Raw genomic sequence first — 21,046 nt, 5'->3', positions numbered from 1 at the left:
TAGTTAAAAAATCAACACAAAATATGTCTCAGCCAACGACTCCAACTTCACCCACTCCTACTTCTCCAACAGAAAGAGGTTTCAAACGTTGTAACAGTATGACTCCTGAAGATTTTCAAAGGGATTGGGTCCGTCCAGATCTTCCATCTACATGCAAATGGCATTTAGGAATTAATAATAAGGAGAGTCCGCATCATCATGTTGAATATCCTGTGTAAGTTATCTTTTTCTACTGCTATTCACTTTAACTTTTTGCACACCTCCCTCACACCCGTTTTTTACTTTAAACTTGAGGGAGCTATTCATTTTTTATCTTCTGATTAGATTCTATGCTGAATTTTCTGGGGACCTTTTTTTCATTTGCTGAAAATTACGCCACACTTATACCGCCGTAGCGTAGGTCTAATTCCGACACCCTTCCTTCTTAGAGATAGGAATAATAGGATGCTCGGAATATTACTTGTAGAACAAAGATTTTTTCCAATTTCATTGCTAAGCAAAGAAAATTAGTTTCAATCAGTGATTCTGACCTTCCTATTTTTCCTCCAAAAATTATGAGTCAATCGAACGAATCGACCACCAAATCAATTGAACGCAAATTGAACACAATCAAATAATTGCAATTCAATTGTCAAACGCAATCGAATCGCAATTGAATATTATCCAGGATTTGCTGTTCGATTGCTTCGATTACGTTCGATTGTATTCAATTATGTTCAATTACGTTAGATCGATTTAGATTTTATTCGCTTTCGTACGATACTTAAGCGCTACGCTGCCCACGCTAAAAAGCTCTAACGGAGGGATCCAATTTAATTTAATCGCAATCAAACTCATCGAACATAATCGTAATTGAACGAAATCAAAGATTAAACGAATGTAATTGACAATCAATCGAACCAATGGAACATAGTCAACTATTAATTGAACCAATCTAACCTTACTCGAACGCAATCAAACACAATCGAATGTCACCCAGGAATTGGCTGTTCGATTGAGACTCAATTACGTTCGACAATCGAATCGCAATTATTTGATCGCGTTCGATTACGTTCGATGAGTTTGATTGCGATTTTTGTTCAAACAGTTACATCAAAATGCCTCGAAAATGTCAATATGAAAATTGCGTAATCAGAGAACGTATGTCTCGCTCATTATAAAAAGGCCGAGACAAACTTTCAATAATTGGATTGTAACATCGAGTTAAGTCTCTTTTGTTAAGTCACCAGGGGGTAAATAAAACAGACCTTGATACATTTATCGTTCGTTTCAACTTGACGATTCGTTTAAAACTCAGCCTCCTAAATATTTGGGGTAGGTAAAATATGTACAAAGAAATTGATACTTTTCCAACCCGGTAAATCTTTAAAAACGAAGCGAACGATAAAATATCATTACCCTTTCCAAATAAACCTCTTCGGTGGTGGAGCGTAGTCTACTCTGACGTAATTGTAAAGTTTATGTGATGGGAGTTTGACATGTAATGTAATGTTGTTTGGGGGATTATGAAGTTCTCTGGAATTTCGATTGCATTTATTCAGGTTGATTTTTGATGACTTCTAATGGTACTTTTTCTAACGAGTTTGATCACTCTGTTCTCACACTTATGTCTTTTTTTTCGCGTCCTTTTCCGTGATTACTTTTATTTATATTTTTAAAGACAGGTAAGAAGGCATATTGATGTAACTGTCAAAGTTGTTCGATTGACACCGTCTGGACATTAACAGCAATTATTGATGCGTGATAAAAAATATTTCTCATTAAACGTCCCTTGATTTACCAAGACCAGTGCATCAACAGGGTTGTCAATCCTATACTAAGATTCTACTGACAGCAGACTTTATGGGATTTGTTCTTCACTCTGGAATAACCGGCTAAAAATAATAAAACGTTGTTTCCAGAGGTGGGTACAGAAATCAGCTTTTGTTGGGCAAAGAGACTGTCTGTCTAGTTTTCTGAAGTTTGTTTCTCAGTATCTGTTCTCCTTGTGATTGGCATTGGAATCTTATTCCTGGAAAATTGAACCCTACCCAAAACAACAGTATTGAACCGCATTAGATTTAAAATAAAAACAAAATAAAAAACATAGTCATTAATTGTTTATTGTTTTACAGAAAGAAAGATAAAATCTTGCCGACTATTTTGAAGAATATTGGAAATACCCCACTTGTACGATTGAACAGAATTCCAAAAGATCATGGATTGAAATGTGAAGTTTGTAAGTAATCTTCTTACCTTTTTCAAAGGGTATGGAAACAATGACTTTTAAATTGTTAAGAAATTCAGAAAGCCATTTTATTTTTATTTTATAGTGGTAAAATGCGAGTTTTTCAATGCTGGAGGTTCCGTCAAAGATCGAATTGGTTTGAGGATGGTGGAAGAAGCTGAAAGAGAAGGAAAAATTAAACCTGGCGTTTCAACATTAATTGAACCTACATCAGGAAATACAGGTCATTCAATTTGTAATACCTCAAGGGAACTAATTTTTATGTAACTTTCTTTCTTAGAGCTGATTTATGGATATGTGAAGGATTTGAAAGTTTTATTTTGCTATTTTTTGAAAATATGCTCTCTTTTAAAGAATATCCCACTAAACGTTTTCAACTGAATATCAAGGAAAATTTTTTGATTGACATGTAAATAATTATTTTGGAAAAAATGCATCTAGATATTTTCCTAATACACTGTATAATCTTTTTAAAATGATTTATTTCTTCAGGTATTGGAATTGCTTTAGCAGCAGCAGTTAAAGGATATAAATGTATTATTGTTATGCCTGAGAAAATGAGTATGGAAAAAGTCAATATTTTACGTGCATTGGGTGCAGAAATTGTCCGTACACCAACCGCTGCTAGCTTTGATGCCCCAGGTAAGCAAATTATTATTTATTAATTATAAAAGTAAGCTAATTTCTTAGCATTTCTAAAATCACAGAGAACAGACAAAGTTTATTGAAAAATTTTAACCAAAACTGGATTAATCAGTCTCTTTCTAAATTTCCATTTTTAGAGTCACATATCGGTGTTGCACAGCGATTGAACCAGGAAATAAAGAACTCAATCATTCTTGACCAGGTAAAATACTTCCGTAGCACAGGCAATAGTGTTGCAATCATGAGTTTTATCTTGTTTTTGTGGGGAAAACTCTTTTGATTTCATAGTAAGATTAATATCAATTATCGTATTTTACAGTACCGAAATGCTGGAAATCCACTGGCCCATTATGATGGAACTGCAATGGAAATCTTAGATCATTGTGATGGTAAGATGAAAGTTCTGTCTCCTTTTGACTACATGTAATGGATTGGAACTATTCAAAAGTACACAATTAATTAAAATGTCCTCATTATATCACTTCCCTCTAAATTTCAGGAAAAGTTGACATGTTTGTAGCAGGGGCTGGCACTGGAGGTACTCTTTCAGGAACTGCTAGAAGATTAAAAGAAAAATGTCCTAATATTAAGGTAACCCGAATTCATTGCATTGTAGAAAATTTATGTGGAAAATCATTTTAGCATAAATTTCGTTCTCATGTTTTCTAGTCTAGTATCCAGGAAGAACTGCAAACAGTTCAGCTAGGAATTTTATTATTCAAATTGTTTACTTTAAACAATTTAAAATCAATATAAATTTACTCTTTTTTTCAGATTGTTGGAGTAGACCCTTACGGATCACTTCTTGCTGAACCAAAAGAACTCAACGACACTTCTGTGAACTATTACGAGGTATTTTGAAGTAAACTATTTTATAATAGGTCCAAGCAATTTATTCCATGGCATTTATTTATATATTAAAACCAATTCTTCATTGAACCTACTCAAATAACTCCTATTTAAAACAATTTGATTGTCTGATACTTTTTCAAAGGTTGAAGGCATTGGATATGATTTCGTGCCAACAGTTTTGGATCGGACACTAGTTGATAAATGGATCAAAACAAACGACAAAGAAACCTTCATTATGGCTCGTGAATTGATCAGGAAAGAAGGTCTCTTATGTGGTAAGAAAGTCAATCCTTTTTTCTGTTTTATTTGTTTTCTCTGGTTATCTTCAAATAGATCATTCTTAGGCGCTGTGGTATAGTCGGCATTTACCTTGGTTGCTGCGTAGGTGACTGAGGTTCGATTCCTACTTGCAGCGGTTACTTGGCAAGTGAATGAACCGTCGCCCGGGTCAACCCATGCCATGTGAGGAGAATTGGGTAGTCAGTCTAAAGTGCTGACGGGGCGCTCATTGAAAGCATCTATAGTTGCGAAAATAGGTCTTAAAGCCTCCTGATACTCAACCAAATAGAAACAAGAAGCCCGTTGAGCGTGAAGGCCCAGCAAAAGCGAAATTTTCGTTATTTTCGCGAATTTCGGAATTTCTAAAAATTCAAAAAATTGTTAACAAGATTTCAAATTTCCCCCAGGAAAGGGATGGCCAAAGGACTTAAAATTTTACTGCGTCAAGCAAAACAAAATGAAAAATAAGTCGACAAGGATAATTCTCCCTTTCTTCATTTCTTAGAACAGGGAAGTGAAAAAATAAACAAAACATAATGTAGTCAATGAAGATGAATTGAATGTTGAAAGCTCGAAACTTTCTACCCGAAGGTAAACAATCAAATCCAAAATATCATCAAATTCAACTTCCATAAGAAACAACATCAAAAAATGCAAAAATATGGTGCCACATCGATTTATTGAGCTTCTTCGTTGTATTGTCTTTGTTCATCTTCTCCCTCTTTCCTGAATCAAGGTCAATTCGACTTGAAAACAATTATGTGAGTTGAGTTTGAATAATCCAAGCCATCGACGACCGTTAAATGCCACAGCTCCAGAAATGAGCATTTCATTTAATGTGTAGCATCATGGAAAAAGTTCCAATCTTGTTCAAATTTACACATGAGCTGCATTTTAGTCTCCATTGCCATATTCCATTAATATTAATAATCGGTATTTGAAATAATTCTGTGTCGAGTATGAAAAATCAAGCCACCAATTCGTTAAACGAGACAGATCTAGAAATAACCATTTTCACACGTAGCATCATGGAAAAAGTTCCAATCTTGTTCTCAATTACACATGAACTCCATTTTAGTGTACATCAACAAATTCCAGAATCAGTTTACTTGAAATGATTCTGTATCGATCGAGTTTGAAAATCATGCCACTTCCTAGCCACGTCCCCCATTGTGATTGTCACTGACCGTTGTTAACAGCGACAGATCCATAAGTAACCTTGTGTAGCATCAAGAAATATTCAATTTTACACATGAGCTGCATTTCTGTTTATTCATTTTTATATTAGAAGCCATTATTTCCTAAAAATAAAGTCTTTTTGAAAACAAGAAACTAAAAAATGAAAGTGACTTAAGGTAGAATTTTCACTCAGAAAGCTTTATGAAAACTATAAGATATGACAGAATGTTGAACAAGTTTACAACGAAAAATCACTACAAATTTTCTTTGGTTTGAAAGTCTCTTGACCACTAAAGCAAAGAAAATGTTTATCTCAGGTAAGTTATGGCATGTCTCAAAAACCTGAAAATTACCATAATTTTTGAAGGCCATTAGCCGGCAGAAAATGAGGAAACCAATGATTTGCAACGAAGGATACCATGATGAAGTTTCGCTGTAGGGGTGTTACCTAATTGTTTACGCCCTTATTTTCGCGAAAAACGGCAAAAACCAAAAAGTGCTGACGTCAGCAAAACTTGTTTTTTAAATATCTCCAGTTTGGCTAATGGTGGAAACATGAAATTTGGATCAACGTTGAATATCATTAAAAGAGTCATTTTGCAAAAAAAAAAAATTTCGAAATTTTGCTATCGTCAGCAGAAATCAGCAAAATACGAAATTTTGCAATAAAGTGCTGATGTCAGCAAAATTCCAAAAAATTTTTTTTGCAAAATGATCCTTCTAACTTCAGTCCAAATTTCATGTTTCTATCTTTGGCCAAACTGGAGTTATTCAAAAAACAAGTTTTGCTTAAGTCAGCATTTTTTAGTTTTTGCGGTTTTTCGCGAAAATAAGGGCGTAAACAATTAGGTAACACCCCTACAGCGAAACTTCATCATGGTATCCTTCGTTGCAAATCATTGGTTTCCTCATTTTCTGCCGGCTAATGGCCTTCAAAAATTGTGGTAATTTTCAGGTTTTTGAGACATGCCATATAACTTACCTGAGTAAGAAAGTATGAATCCTCGCTTCGACCGCCATCTTGTTTTGTTCTGAAAACGTTTGTTGTTTAAGGAGCGCAGAATCAGAAAATATATCTTTTTTAGCCAGTATCCGACTTTTGCCAGCTTTTCCCTCTCCAGACGGCAAAAAGTGTGTTACTGATATTAAGCGCCGTTTCTACCAAAACGGACAGACAGAAGGAAACACGGACAAAAAAATAGTGACACTCTCTTTAAAGGCCCACTCGCTAGCGCTGGGCCAATAAAATAGAAAAGAGCCAATGGCTCTGTACAAGATTTTTCCAAAGGCAATTGGACGATCGGCTCATTCCTCTTGAATAATTAATTCTATCCTCTGTTTTAACATCTGATAATTTCAGTAATTATAGGAAAACCCAAAATAATTAATCAAGAAACTGGATTAATATCATAAAAATTTCAAGTAAAATGTTATTTCACTCAATATATGATCCAAAGCCACGTATAATGTTAAGATCGGTTCTACAACCTTTGGCGATTAAAATGGCTTGATTAGCATTTCTCAGGATTGCTTTACCTTTATGTATTTTCATTCCTTTTAATCTATTTCTTTATATTCTTGTCATCTTTTAGGAGGATCAAGCGGAACAGCGCTCACTGCAGCCATCGAAGCAGCAAAAGACTTGAAAGAAGGCCAAAGATGTGTTGTTATTCTTCCTGATAGTATCAGAAACTACATGTAAGCCCTGTTTGCTGTATATTGTTTGTGACACCGCAGGCGCAAATCTTTGGTCTAAGAAAGCTCAAACAGCCTTAAAGCCATTGACCTTTTACATAGTTATAATGTATGTTGATTCAGCAGATTGAAATAAATAGAATCTTTTGTAATGAATAAAGAAAAATGTGGAGCAAGATTTTTTTTCTTCCTTTTATTTACAAATTTGAAAGGACTCTTTTATTAAAATTTTGCTGACATCAGTTTCAGACGAGTCGGGTGTATATAACACCGTATAATTCCTTTAAAAGTAACTCTAAAAAGGTCGGCGTTAAATTTCATATGAATTTTTTTTGCACAATTCAGCTTGGGGGTATGTTTAGCATTATGCTTATTTTTTACGGAATTCGAGCCTAATTATGCTTACAAACGTTATGCTTATAAAAATAATGAGTGTATTTGTTGTATATTGCTGTCTCAATTGATTAGTATTCTTTTCACTGTTTCCGTCTGTCTTACAAAAAATTGACGTCAAATAAAATCTGTGCGGTTGTGCTCTTGACAATGCAACAAAATGGCGAAAACTTCTGAAAATCTTAACACGGAAATTTCATCAAAATATGGATCCTGCACCCCAAATGAATGCTTTATAAATGAAATAATACGGGATAACGATGTCTTGCAGTGTAGGAAGTGTCAAAGATTTGTTCATTATGCCTGTTCGGAGCTTCCAGCCTACCAAGTACAGATTTGCCTTCAGTACAAAGCTAGGAGATTCGAATGTGCGAAATGCATCACAGTCACGCCAATATTATTAGAGAAGTTCAAAACAAGTAAACAAAGAACGACCAATAACAAGGCAACAAATACTGGAGGTAAAGAGAAAGATCAAGATGAGCAATGTGTTTTCGCTAGACTGGATAGACTGGAGAAAAAGATCGACGATCTTGTAAACAAAGATGATGTCGTTAAAGGATCCAAACAACAGCAGACATACGCTAGCATCGCTAAAGATGAGCTAAAGAAAAAAGACCACGATATAGAATCAAAGCAACAACAGACATACGCTAGCATTACTAAAGATGAGCTAAAGAAACAAGAGGTAAAGATCAAGAATTTCATCAAAGAAGAGAAAGAAGAAGAACGATGGTTAAACTTAACAAAGTACAATATCATTGTTCACAACCTCGGAGAAAACAAAGATGAAGACCTAGAAGAACAACGTGTAGGTGATAAGGATTATGTTGAAGAAGTTGTACAAAACCAAATGGGATTAAAGGTAAACATCGTCAGCGCAGAAAGAATAGGAGCTCGGAAGGACGAAATGTTCAAAACAAAAAGATGGCGACCCTTGAAAGTCGTGCTAAAGAACGAAGAAGAGAAACGTCATATTCTGGCATCAGTCCACAAATTAGAGAAAGACGAATTTAGAGTATCCGACGATTTTTCGAAGAAAGAACGCGAAACCATCAAAGAGTGGCATAGGAAGGCAAAGGAGAAAACAGAATTACAAAAGGATGGCAACTGGATATATAAGGTTAGAGGAAGTCCTCGGACAAAACTCTACTTTAAGAAGATCTATAACAAACCTGTTACTGAAAATGAAATATTGTAAAGACGACTGGTTAAGAGGCCCACCGTGCGCCTACAACTGTAAAATTGTAAAATGTTAAGCATGATTATTTCATAGAGGTCGATAGACCTGAGAAATATATTACTGTAAATTAAAAATTAATAAATTAATTACAGCTGAGGTACTGGTGTTCTGACCCTATCGCACTGTCACTTTAGGTGAATGTTTGTCTTTTCGTAAATTCTTTCGATCCAACTGAGCTGATTTGTTGTTAAATATACAGTAATAGGATATTTTTGCGAAGGTTTAAAATATCGTTGCCGCCTACTGCTTTAGGTTTAATGTTTTCATGTTTACAATTTTCGCAGAATTCTGTGGTTCTCTGTGAATATGGTCTAAATGACAGCTGCTCTTATGCATGCCTCCTATATGCATTCTTTCATGAATTATTTAAAAAATTCACATGAATTCATTGGAATCTTTTTAAAAGTCTATATATGAAAAGAATGAATGTCTTACAAAAGAAGCATACATGAATATTATAAAGCATAACATGCTGTTCCAATTTTAATGCACTTTTTTATAACTAGTACTCTTTGAATGTTCGTCAAGACAATCTGAAGAGGATTGTTTACGTCCTGTGATTACGTTAATAAAAAGACCAGTTTGTTCATGAAAAGATTTCCCTTACTCAACTATCATTTTATAATTACTCTCACTCTTATAAGCTTTAGTTACCTGAACTTAGAATTAATGCCTACGAGCTCATTCAGACAGAGATACATTTTATTTTACTTCGATATAGTGTTTTCACTAGCTCTTTATTTTCTTCTTGAATTGGTTGCTTATTCACAAGTTCCAGGTTTTAAGACATCTTTTATATATTGTGAATATTATCTTTTGTGTGGTCTATTTTATGGAATATTTAGTGGCGATTGCCGACATGTTTGTGGACGGAACAGGACGGAAAGATTATTCCAATTTAGGGCGGAGTCTTTTATTTTCTGACGTCATCAAATTGACGTTTATAAACAAGCAATGCGTCGGCTTCAAAAAAACTAGTTTCTTTAGTTTGTGGAATAAGCAACAACAACTTTTTCATTTTGACGGAATGGAAACGAAACTTTAAGGAGCGCACAGATTCAAAAACAATGTATAATAAACTATTTACATTTTTTCGTCCAGACCTAAACTTAACAACTAAAGTTCGTAGCGTCTTGGGAATTGTGAAAGGATTTGATTTTGACGAACAACTTTTTCTTTTCATCTTTAGGTCAAAACATTTAGAAGACGATTGGATGGCGCAAAGAGATTTTATCGAACTCTCTCCTGACAATGAAAAAACTTGGTAATTTTTCAATTATTTGTATAAAAAGAATCACTACTAATAATAATATGTTCTGTATTATGTATGTAAACTCGTTACTTGCCATACACTTAGGGTTATTATTGACCGTCACCAGTATCATTGTTCTTTTTTTGCTGCAGGTGGTGGAATGAACCATTGAGTCGATTGAATTTGAACACTCCCTTCACTGTGTCACCGAACATGACTTGCCAAACTGCCATCGAAATGATGAACCGGTAAATAAACCTTATTATGATATTTTACGTGTTAAAATGCTTAGAAAATATACCCGTTTTTCAACATTCCAAGAGGCTTAAAAAGAAACCTCCTGTTTGTTTCTTTTGATTAGATACACTCCTGTCATAGTCTAGCAAACTAGACGACTAATTCAGACATAGTAGAAATAAAGCAAAAAGTAACGGAGGGAACAAGTTTATACAAACTAAATCCTGTAACAATAATCGTAATATCATATAACGTCTATACTACTGTATTGCACGTATTATAAACGACTCCAGTTTATTCTGTCACCGTACTTGTTCTGTGCAAGATGCTAGGATCGTCTAAAATATGCTAAAGTTCATTTGCGTTGAGTTGTTTTACCACAATGAGGAAACCATGTCTAATGATTATAGAGTAATTCGCTTGAGAGCGGTTTCCACATGATAGCAAGTCATAGTGCACACTTAAAAGCAAATGTATTAAACTTCAAGCAATGTAATCTTTTCTTCCAACCTTCAGGGAAACGTATGATCAAATGCCTGTTGTTAACGAGACTGGGTAAGTAAAAATACCTCCTTTTTTTTGCATGCCATGATTTAAGTTCTACTTATTAGGATAAAAACGAAATTGATAAAAAATCATATAGACTAGATGATTTTTGGGGAACCTAATATATAGTATCAATGAATCCACTCAATCGCAATGTTACAATGACATTAAAATCATTCTTTACGTTTTTTTTTTTCACAGAGCTGTGATTGGTATGATAACCCTGGGCAATTTGATGCAAAAAATGGTTTCTGAAAAATTGACGCCCGAAAGTCCCGTCAAAGAGGCTTTGTATACAAATTTCCACAAGGTAACTAAAATTTCCTACATCTCTTTCAAAGTTTATTAGCTAAGAGGGCTCAGAAAGCATTTACCTTAGGCGAGACCAATTTAATTTGTTGCTCTACGGGTCCGACCGACCCTTTTTTTTGCTAAAATCAAAAAAATAATAATATTGAATTTCCACTATAATGTATTTTACAAACTAATAATTTGTAAGTTGAATAAAGCTGAAAATTAATTCAAGAAATTGAAAATTTTTGAAAATCAGCGAATTTTTGATCCAGATATTTTTTGGAGAATATTTTCGGTATCTTACCAATCCTGATAAATGAAAAACCTATTCTTAATTTACCGACCGACCGACCCATATTTTGCTAACGATCTGCCCGTAGAACAACAAATTAAATTGGTCTCGCCTTATTTACCTGCTTCTAAGTTTCTAAGAATTAGGCGTTGGGTTGTTGGTCTTCGATATTGTAATGGGTATTTTGAAATTGTTAACTCGATGTCCGAAAATTCAATGGTTGATCTAGCGTCCGATTTAGAGGGCTTTCTTCCGGTTCGCAAAAGCTCTGAGAGTTGGGAAAATTTCCAACATCGTGAAGGTTTCGATGATGGAAATTTGTGAAATTTGAAAAAAAAGATTCTACATTCTTCGGTTTTGGCAAGTCCAAACGTGATTCTTTTAGCACACTTACGCAGTTGAAGCCTTTTTGGGGACATCTAAAGTCGAGTACTGTTCCTCCTTGATGGAAACTTTGCAGCTGAGTTTATAGGTTTAGTATGGGCGGCTTCTCGAATCTTCCATCGGAAAGTAATTAAATAGGCTGCATTCAAATATGGCCAGTGTTTTGCAGTGTTTTCTATGATCTTCTTCTTCTGTTCAGGTTTCGTTGAATACTAATTTGGGCAAACTGTCACGCATTTTGGATCACGAATATTATGCAGTAGTGGTGCACACGCAGCAATATTGTAAGTCTCTCGACTCTCGTTAAACTTTAAATAATTCAATGTTTTGGCTACAGTGACTTACTTCCAAAATTGTATTTCCAAGAACTTCCCAATTGGAATTATTCAGAATTTCTTAAAATTGCTAAAAATGGGCCAAAGTCTACGGTACGGGCATTCGAAGTTTATTTTCATTGTTTTTGTGATCACAGTACTAGAAGTGCCGATTCGTGAAAATAAACAAAAACTGTGTCTTTTTGTCCACTTACGAGGTTTATTAATTAATTATTCGCAAGATTACCAGTTCCATCCGTTCGGTCGTCCGAATTTTTCAAGAAAATGTTTTCACTTCTTTTTTAGATACTGATTTGAACACGTCGTCTGAGAAAGAAATCATCTTCGGATTAGCAACTCGCATGGATCTTCTCAATTTCATCACCACACAAAAACCACGCGCCAACTCTCAATAAACACCTCCTTTTGGAAGAATGTGGCTTAAAAACGAAATTAAAAAACTCTTAAGACATGACAATACGAATGAACCTTTTTGAAATATTGAAATAATTTAATGTTTGATTTCTTTAACATTCTTCTTTTAAAAAACATCTCAGCCAATATTTCTTCTAGGCTTGAACAGTGCGCCCAGAAATTGGAGCATAGTGAAAATCCTTGAGAATTTTCATTTGTTTAGAATCTGTTGCACTTTTCTAGTGTCTTTCTGATCAAAACATAATGGCTCAAGTGAGTGTTGCCGCCCGATATCTTATCATCTTTTTGTTGCAATTTTTTATTTCTTTATCTGTAGTTTAGTAATTGTTATTTTTTTCTATTTTTTATCCATTTTAATAAACCTTCGACTGAAATGTTTTAAAAATTTTATTTAATAGTTTGAAAGATAAAACGAGGCACTTTTTAATGAAAATGTTATAAAAATTTTGAATTGAAGTATTTGACTCCCTACTGTGTAAGACTCAATTTTCCTTTAATTATCTATCCAGGTTGAGCGACATTTTTTCTTGATTTTTTTTCACGTATTCCACTGATGGGGGGCTGATGGGTCTCGATGAAAAACTGAAACGTCTTTTCTTTTTTCTAAAATTGTCTAAAATGTAATCTCCGAGCAGATTCCGATCACTCCACGCTGGCACGTCCATGACCCCGTAAGAGAATCTACCCCTTGGTTGGCGAAACCGCTTTGATCTTTTTTACCTAGATTTGGAATGAATATTTAATGAGCTTTTGAGCGCGCTGATTGGTTAAAGCAAAACAATCGCAACAAAATAAATGTTAAACATAAACATTAGAAGCTAGTCCCTTTTGTTTTAGGTGACGGCGGTGGTTTTCAATGTTTTTGATGATCATCACATTTGTAACACCTCTTTATACCAGGGCGTAGTATGCGCAGCCCGCAGAATGAATGATCAGTTAAATAGAGTTTTAACATGAGACTTAACACTTACGACCTTAGGATCTCAGGATTTAAAAGCTCAAATTTGCTCCAATAAGGCTTGGAATATAGCCTAGAAGCCACCGAGCCCCTCCAAAATCGAAATACTCGATGAAAGCAGAGGAATGTTACGAGACGGAAAAAACAGCTTTTCTGATCACCCAAAGTTCAACGATCACTTCTATCGTAAAAACGTTTATTAGGTCATTAAATGAAAGTCCAGAAAAGACGGCTCGCCATACAAATCGGACGGTTTCTACATGATTTCACGATAAAAATGAAAATGAGAATTCTTCAGGCAAATTAAGGCCTGTCCAGATTTTTCGAACTTAGCTTAATTTTTTATCACCGTTTCCACTTGTCATAGCATATCACTTCATACATCGAAAGAAGCGTATTTGAGTGTAGATCACTGGAATTGCTGTGCCATAATTAATTTTTTCACCCAAAAAAAGATATTAGGCAAAAACCAAAAAATGCTGACGTCAGCAAAACTTGTTTTTTGAATAACTCCAGTTTGGCTTATGGTAAAAACATGAAATTTGGACCAAAGTTGCACACCATTAAAAGGATCATTTAAAAAAAAATTTATTTGAAATTTTGCTGACGTCATTACTTTATTGCAAAACTTCGTATTTTGCTGATTTCTGCTGACGTCAGCAAAATTAGCAAAATAAATTATGCAAAAATGCTACTATTATTGATATAAAAGTAAATTATAAATGATATAAAAGAAATTCTTAACGCAATATGATATTAAATTGATTTTTGTAAAATAAAACTGTCAGAAATCGAGTAAAATCAAGATAATGTTATAATTTTCTCGAGCTCTTAGCTTTCCATATAATGATGCGGTCATGATGCGGTTATGTCAGTGGAATCGCTAGGAAATTCTTAGCAAGAAGATATAGGTACCTTTTCGTATAGGAGAGGTGTACCCTAAAAGTTTGCGCATAATCAGGCCTGAAACAAAGTCACAACAAGCTAGTCTGTCCAGATATAATTGGCAGTGGAAACAAGAATGTCTGTAACTTTTGATAGTGAAATATAATTCAAAAAATCTTTTTTGCTTCTTTTAGAGAATCAAAAGCGCTATATTTGAATGTATTTTTTGTTGAAAAATTCGCGAGTTTTAGTGGTTAAATTTGCGATTGCAAAAATTGAGCTTTTTTTCTTTTTATGCTATAACGTTCATTTTTAAATCAGTGGTAGTTCAACCTCAGGTAAAGAAGGTTGTTGAATTTCAAGGCAAACGGAAAAGTCCTTCGGAAGATATGGGACTGGAAATACCCCTTGGTAGCACTTTTCTGTGAAATATCAAATCTCCAAATTTTTACTAAAAACGGGGGTTATGTTATGTTATGTTATGTTAACAGTGCAATTAAAAGTTTGAAAGTGTTAAGTGTTGCTGCATTGGCGTTATTGGTATCATTGATCATTTCGAAACAAAGTGAATACACAATTTGATTGTTTTTATTGACACGATAAGCACATTGCCTTTGTTATTTTTAAGTAATTAAAGAACTTTGCTACTTCCCAAAACACTATGCACAGTTTGGCAATGAGGTCATTATCGTAAAAAGATCGTAAAATGTGTTATAATATATGATTGAAAAACTGTTTTATCATCACTACCCCCGTTTTTATTAAAAATTTGGAGATTTGATGTTTCACAGAAAAATGCTACCAATGGGTATTTCGGGTCCCATATCTTCCGAACGACTTTTCCGTTTGCCTTGAAATTTAACAATCTTCTTGACCTAAGGTTGAACTACCACTGGTGTAAAAATGACTGTTGTAGCATAAGTATAAAAAAAGCTCAATTTTTGCAATCGCAAATTTAACCACTAAAACTCGCGAATTTTTCAACAAAAAATACATTCAAATATAGCGCTTTTGATTTTCGAAAAGAAGCGAAAAAAATTTTTGGAATTATATTTCACTATTAAAAGTTACATTTTTCTCCAAGCCACTAAATCATGATTCAAAATAAATAAACAACACAAAAATTTGATTTTATTCAAACAAAGCTTTTCGAGTCTTAACTGCTCATCATCAGGTTAAAAATGACATTTCTAGGTTGAAAAATGTATCTACATATCATACAAACAATTGATTCTAGGATAAAAGGCTAATTAAAAGGGTCTATTAAAACAATATAAAACAATAAAAGAATTTTCAAAGGAGGCAATAAATCGTAAATTAATGGTTAAAACACATTGGGGAATTGATGACGTGAAGAGACGCAATGGGAAATTGTTCTCTAGGTAATACCATTTCTAAATAATTGTAATTTTTTTAATGTCTTTTTGATCATTAATTGATGGCTTTAAAGTCATTATAAAATGCTTCCAGGATCTTCCTTTTTCTTTGCAAATGACGGGGCTTTGCTAATGACTTTCCAAGTAAATGAATGATCTGGATTTTCGATGAGATGTTTTGAAGGTTCTGATCTTCCTGAATTGCCATTGTGTTCCTTCCATCTTGTTTCGGCATTTCGGGTAGTTTCCCCAATGTATACTGCTTTGCAAGAACATTCTCCTTTGTAAATAACATTACTTGGATGACGAACTTTATCTTTCACGCGAAATAGACTTCTCAATTTCGTGGTTTTCCAAGTATAAATTATTTCAACTTTTTCGTTAGTGAACTTTCGTAAATTTGCAATGACAGTTTTCATCATTGATTCATTTTTAGGGCAGTAAGGAATTTTAAAGAAAACTTTACTTTTCTTTTCCGTTATAATTTCTTAAAAGTTACAGGCATTCTTGTTTCCACTGCCAATTATATCTGGACAGACTTATGCAGAATTATGCAGATTTTTGATAGCGACAACAAAAGAAACCTATTAACTCGACATAAACTCCCCTATTTTACATTCCTCTTATGAAAAAAAGTGGAAGTGCTAAAATAGCAATTCTCGCCCGAACTTTAAATTCTGAAAAACGTTAAAATACACTAAAATCTCAATATGTTTCGATCATGATCGTATAAGGAGCACGAATCCATTTAGTGGATGCCAGCAGCCTATGAAAATGGACGACCTTTCAAATCTTCTTGTCAAATTTGGTGGGGATTGATTTGGCGAAAGAAGATGAAATTTGGACGCGGATTCAAGTATTGAATCAATGGTTTTTTTTATAAGAACAAACTATATAAGAACATTAGGCTTCGATGGCCAATATAGTTAAAAATGTGGATTCCAAAACACCTGATTTCTTAAATGGTTAAAAAAGATCAAAAGATGGTGAAAAAAGAACGGCTGAAGAGCATTTTAGACTTAAAACTCAAAAAGTTAAGAACATATGAAGGCCTTTGGATGTTTTTATAAAGAAACGTGTAATTGATTACCTCCAAATAAAGTCCTTTCGCTTTAAAAGTGCACTAATCTTAGTTTTGCTTGCCATTTTTCAACATATGCTTGGCATTATCTATCGTTGAAAAGATAATTCAGAACACCATAATTTCTGAACAAAATAATTCAAAAGTTTTTAGAAAATGAAGATGAAAAATGAAGAAGAAAAATATGCACTTTTTTTACTTTGATGCCAGAAACTTCATTTTTTGATACAAAGGTACGTTGAAGCCTCCTGATACATGCCCCCTGCGGTTTGCGTGAATGCGTGAATAGGCTTTTTCACTTGCGTGAATGCGTGAAGATCAAAAAAAAATTGCGTGAATGCGTGAACTGGAAAGCTTTGCATGAACAAAAGCTGCGTCAATTGCGAAAAAGCATTGCGTGAATTCGTGAATTTGCGAAAAAATTTGTGTGATTGCGTGAATTGAAGGTTCGCTGGGGGAGGGGGCTTCATGCATATTTCTCACATAGAATCAAACAATGGAAAAGTGATACAGGCTATAAGGTACAGGCTATCGTCCGGGTGAGGTCGATACGTGACTTTTTATAAGACATTATTTCCATATTCTACAGTAAGTGTAAGAGGTCACGAGACTTTCGAATTTCGAAAACACCAAACAAGTCTTTGGCAGTAATAAACACTCGAAAATGTTTCCTTGTTTTGCTTGGTGGGAATTTGGAGAATGTGATCAAATGAAGTCACGTAAATATGTCAGTAAAAGAATACTCGTGTAAGAACAAGTTTTGGAACAGTTGCTTCTTTTCAAAGTACCTTTCAATTATAGGGAGGGCCTTACATGACCACAATATTGTTCTTCTCCATGTGCCAATCTTCTTTGTAGACTTTATAACAAGTCCATTGCAAAGCTTTGGAAATATGACTTTTCCATATTTCCAAAGTTTTGGAAATACCATATTTCCAAAGTTTTGGAAATACCATATTTCCACATTTACAAATTTTGGAAATATGATGTTTCCAAAACTTTGGAAATATAGAAAAGTCATATTTCCATATTTACAAATGTATTGGAAATATCATATTTCTAATCACTGGAAATCCCTAGAAATGCCATATTTCAAGATATTTCCGGGATTGGAAATCTCTTATTTCGCCCAGTGTAAAATTCCGGGTTGAAATAATCGTTAGAGATGTTTTGCATCCCATGTGATTTAACAAGGAGACCCTAGATTAATACTCAAGTAAGAGGGCAGACATTAATGCTAATGAAATACGAGCCACTCTTCGGTTCAAAACGGGCGATGATATTTTTAGGCTAAACTAATTCTTTAGCAACTGAAGTTCGAAGCAATTGACGTGAAAGTAATCTGTTTGGCGTTCTTTAATCGCAATAAGATATGAAAATTTCCGTGTATGTACTGCACAAACACATCAAAATCAACTAAAATTCGTCAGTCATGGATCCAATAAAGATTTCGAAAGAGCAACATCACCAATTTGTAAAATCTCCCCCTAAATTCTGAACTATTAAATTTTGAGGATCCATGTTGGATTTTCAAGCTGTAAACGAAATCCCCAGTTCATTTCCCATCGGTATATCTAGCTCATTCAATTTATCCATCACCACCGAAACATGGGTGTATGATTCCAACAGCTGCAAGATAAAAATGTTGGAGTGACAGGCCTTTTCATAAATTACGTCACGAACAACACTTGCCTCTTTTTGAAACGATTGCCAAGGTGATTATCTCCCTTGAGACATTAAATCATACTTCTATGAAAAGAGTGTACCACTAAGAAAATCCATTGGGAATAAGTTGTCATAACATTTTTTCGAGAACGAGGCAAGTGTTGTCCATGACGTAATTTATGAAATGGCCCATTGTGCAGTTAAAATCGAAGGTGACTATAGACTTTCAAATCACTCTCCCACGGCAATTCTTTTATAAAAACCCTTTATAAGCACTATTCCCGTATTCCTCTACCTCAGGCAGAAGCTCATTAGTCAAAGATGACCATTAATCCGCTCATGTTTGCCATGCCAACGATACAAACATAAAGTGATATTCCGGGGTGGCTTAAGACTATTGCCAATGAGCCAACGCATATAATGGCAGCGGGTACAAATCAAAAGTTGACCCACACAGATGGCGAATCTTTGTAATACCGATTAGCGGCGTAATGAAAATACGATAATGTTGGCGCGTGTGATTATCAAAGTTATTAGACAAAACTGCGTGGGATGAGATCTAAGTTAAAAATGTTGTGGAGATAGAATCTTGTGTGCGTGTGTTGAGCTTTATAATTGAGATAGTTTAGGATTGGGATAACAAATTGGTTGTAAAATGGAATACCATAACCGAAGTTGAAATTTCCCGCTTTTAGCTTTTGAAGAAAATCGTCTGCTTTTTAGATGGAGTTTTGGTGTTGAAAGTACCAAAATTGAGGATGAATGAGGCCTGGTGGTATAAAGAAAGTGAGGTTTTAAAGTATAAGAACGCGGTAAAGGAAGAAAAAGTAAATCTATGATTGGGGAATGGATGAGCGCAGTTAATACCATAATCTTCTCGTAATTAAGTGTTCTAATTGCTTTTTGTAACAAACTCAAAGTTACAACAAAAGCAAAAGGCGGTTAATGAGATTTTTAAAGAGAGATGGTCAGTGGTCAAGAGCCATCGATCAGGCTAATCAAGTTATGTGAACAAGGGCTGTGATTCTTTTATCGGTATGAAGTATAGAAAATCAACGAAGAAAAAAACAGGATAAAAGTGAAAAGACACCAAAATGAAATGTTTACAGAAAGACGGAGTTAACCAGCAAATGAGGTCACAAATCACCATGTCGGTACAGATTCTTAATCCACTAGAAATTTGGCAAAGCTTTTTTAAATAAACGAGTCAAGATGCCAAAAATAGGATTTAGGGGTTGGTTTTTGAAGGTTTTGAATTGAATGAATTGTGAGAGTTTATAGAACAAACAAGGGATCGGAATGACGTCAATTGCGTGACAATATTTTGTTGAGCGAAAAGATTAGAGTGACTTTTGAACTTTGGTTTTAACAAGCAATGGTGAGTAGAAATTAGAATAAAAGCAATGGGTATCTAATTACTTTGGTTCAAGTCAGGTCCATGATACTTGTATGTTGAACAATCATTTTAGACACCCCCTATCATAGACGTAGCGAGATACCCTGCAAAATTTATGGATGAGAGCGGTTTTTACGACACTGTAATTATTGTCTTTGTTTTGACATAAACGTCTGCACTCCTTCATTAATTTTTCAGGGTATCTCGCTACGCCTATGCATTTGTTTTTAAGTCTGAAAATTCAGTGGAGATGGGAAAAATAGTGAATATTTTGCAGTGAGGATTGGTTTATTTTTAATTTCGCTTAGCGAAAGTATTACGATAGCCTTTCGCGGCGGCGGTGTAATAAAAAAATTAGAAAACGAAAGTACTCGATACGGTGGACAAACTCACTAAATTCAATTTACAAATTACACGGTCGTATAACCACGGATCATTTTCGCGGGTTTTCTTTGGATTACGTCATATATCTTTGTGTCTTTAGCTTCACAGTTTTGATTTTTTCTTTATTTTCTTATAAGCATATACTTAATAAGAATCATATCGATAACTCTTGATAGACGGTGATACAGCCTTCGGTAATTAGTTCTTACAAAGTAAATAAGGGATGGCGCACAATATGAGCATATTTATTTTTCTTATAAGGATATACTTTATGAGAATCAAATCGATAACTCTTGATAAACGGTGATATACCCTTCGGTAATTAGTTCTTACAAAGTAAACTAGGGATGGCGCGCAATGTGAGCATATTTATTTTTCTTATAAGCATATACTTTATAAGAATCAAATCAATAACTCTTGATAGACGGTGATATACCGGGTGCGCCACAAAAAAGTTTCTCTCTTTAAAACTAATTTTCTCGAAATCTGAAAATTTTAAAAGAACCATTCCTATTCCATTGGAAAGAAGAAAGATAAACTTAAATTTTGATGGGTCATTTATTAAATTCGGTTCATTAGATCGAAAGTTATGCTCAATTGAATAAAAAAGTTACTTTCAGAAAAGGCCCAAAAACGTTAAAAATCGACCTATCAAATTAAACGGAAGCATAATTACATGATGCATCAGTATTTTCGTTTCAGTCATTAAAAATGATAATTAGCTGTCTAAATGACCTTTTGTTATATAGAGTAAGGTTGAATTTCAATGAAAGCAAGAACTTCGTCGAAAAAAGCCAAAGAAATCTGGTAAGATTCATAAAAATTCATAAAAATACATCAAATATGGGTTTCGAGGTGTATCCAGGCTTTCATAGACTTTATCAAGTCTAGAACCAAAAATCTGAGGAAAGTTTCGGTAAAAGTAAATTAAAATGATTTTGATGAAGATTTTAAACTCATTCGAATCATCAGTTTCAAAATTTATATGCGTTTAATTACTGAAAAATGCTCTTAATCAAGTAAAGCCTATTATG

The 21,046-nt window shown here is 34.2% G+C and overlaps 1 protein-coding gene across 1 annotated transcript; it reads left to right on the top strand.

Annotated features, from left to right (window-relative positions):
* LOC136816542 (cystathionine beta-synthase-like protein) lies at positions 1–12,700 on the top strand. The gene is made up of 16 exons (XM_067072887.1): positions 1–214; positions 2,115–2,218; positions 2,313–2,450; positions 2,720–2,869; positions 3,010–3,074; positions 3,192–3,261; positions 3,372–3,463; positions 3,647–3,724; positions 3,867–3,999; positions 6,775–6,880; positions 9,703–9,777; positions 9,918–10,013; positions 10,519–10,557; positions 10,750–10,858; positions 11,718–11,802; positions 12,139–12,700. Exons 1-16 carry the CDS (start codon positions 24–26, stop codon positions 12,246–12,248), a joined length of 1,641 nt encoding a protein of 546 aa, XP_066928988.1. The 5' UTR covers positions 1–23; the 3' UTR covers positions 12,249–12,700.
* The last annotated feature ends 8,346 nt before the right edge of the window (positions 12,701–21,046 follow it).

Source organism: Clytia hemisphaerica, unplaced genomic scaffold (genome assembly GCF_902728285.1).
Source record: "Clytia hemisphaerica strain Z4C2 unplaced genomic scaffold, Clytia hemisphaerica genome assembly, whole genome shotgun sequence".
Lineage (NCBI taxonomy): Eukaryota > Metazoa > Cnidaria > Hydrozoa > Leptothecata > Clytiidae > Clytia > Clytia hemisphaerica.
The sequence above is the reverse complement of the archived record's forward strand: the minus strand, read 5'-3'. Positions and strand labels throughout refer to the sequence as shown.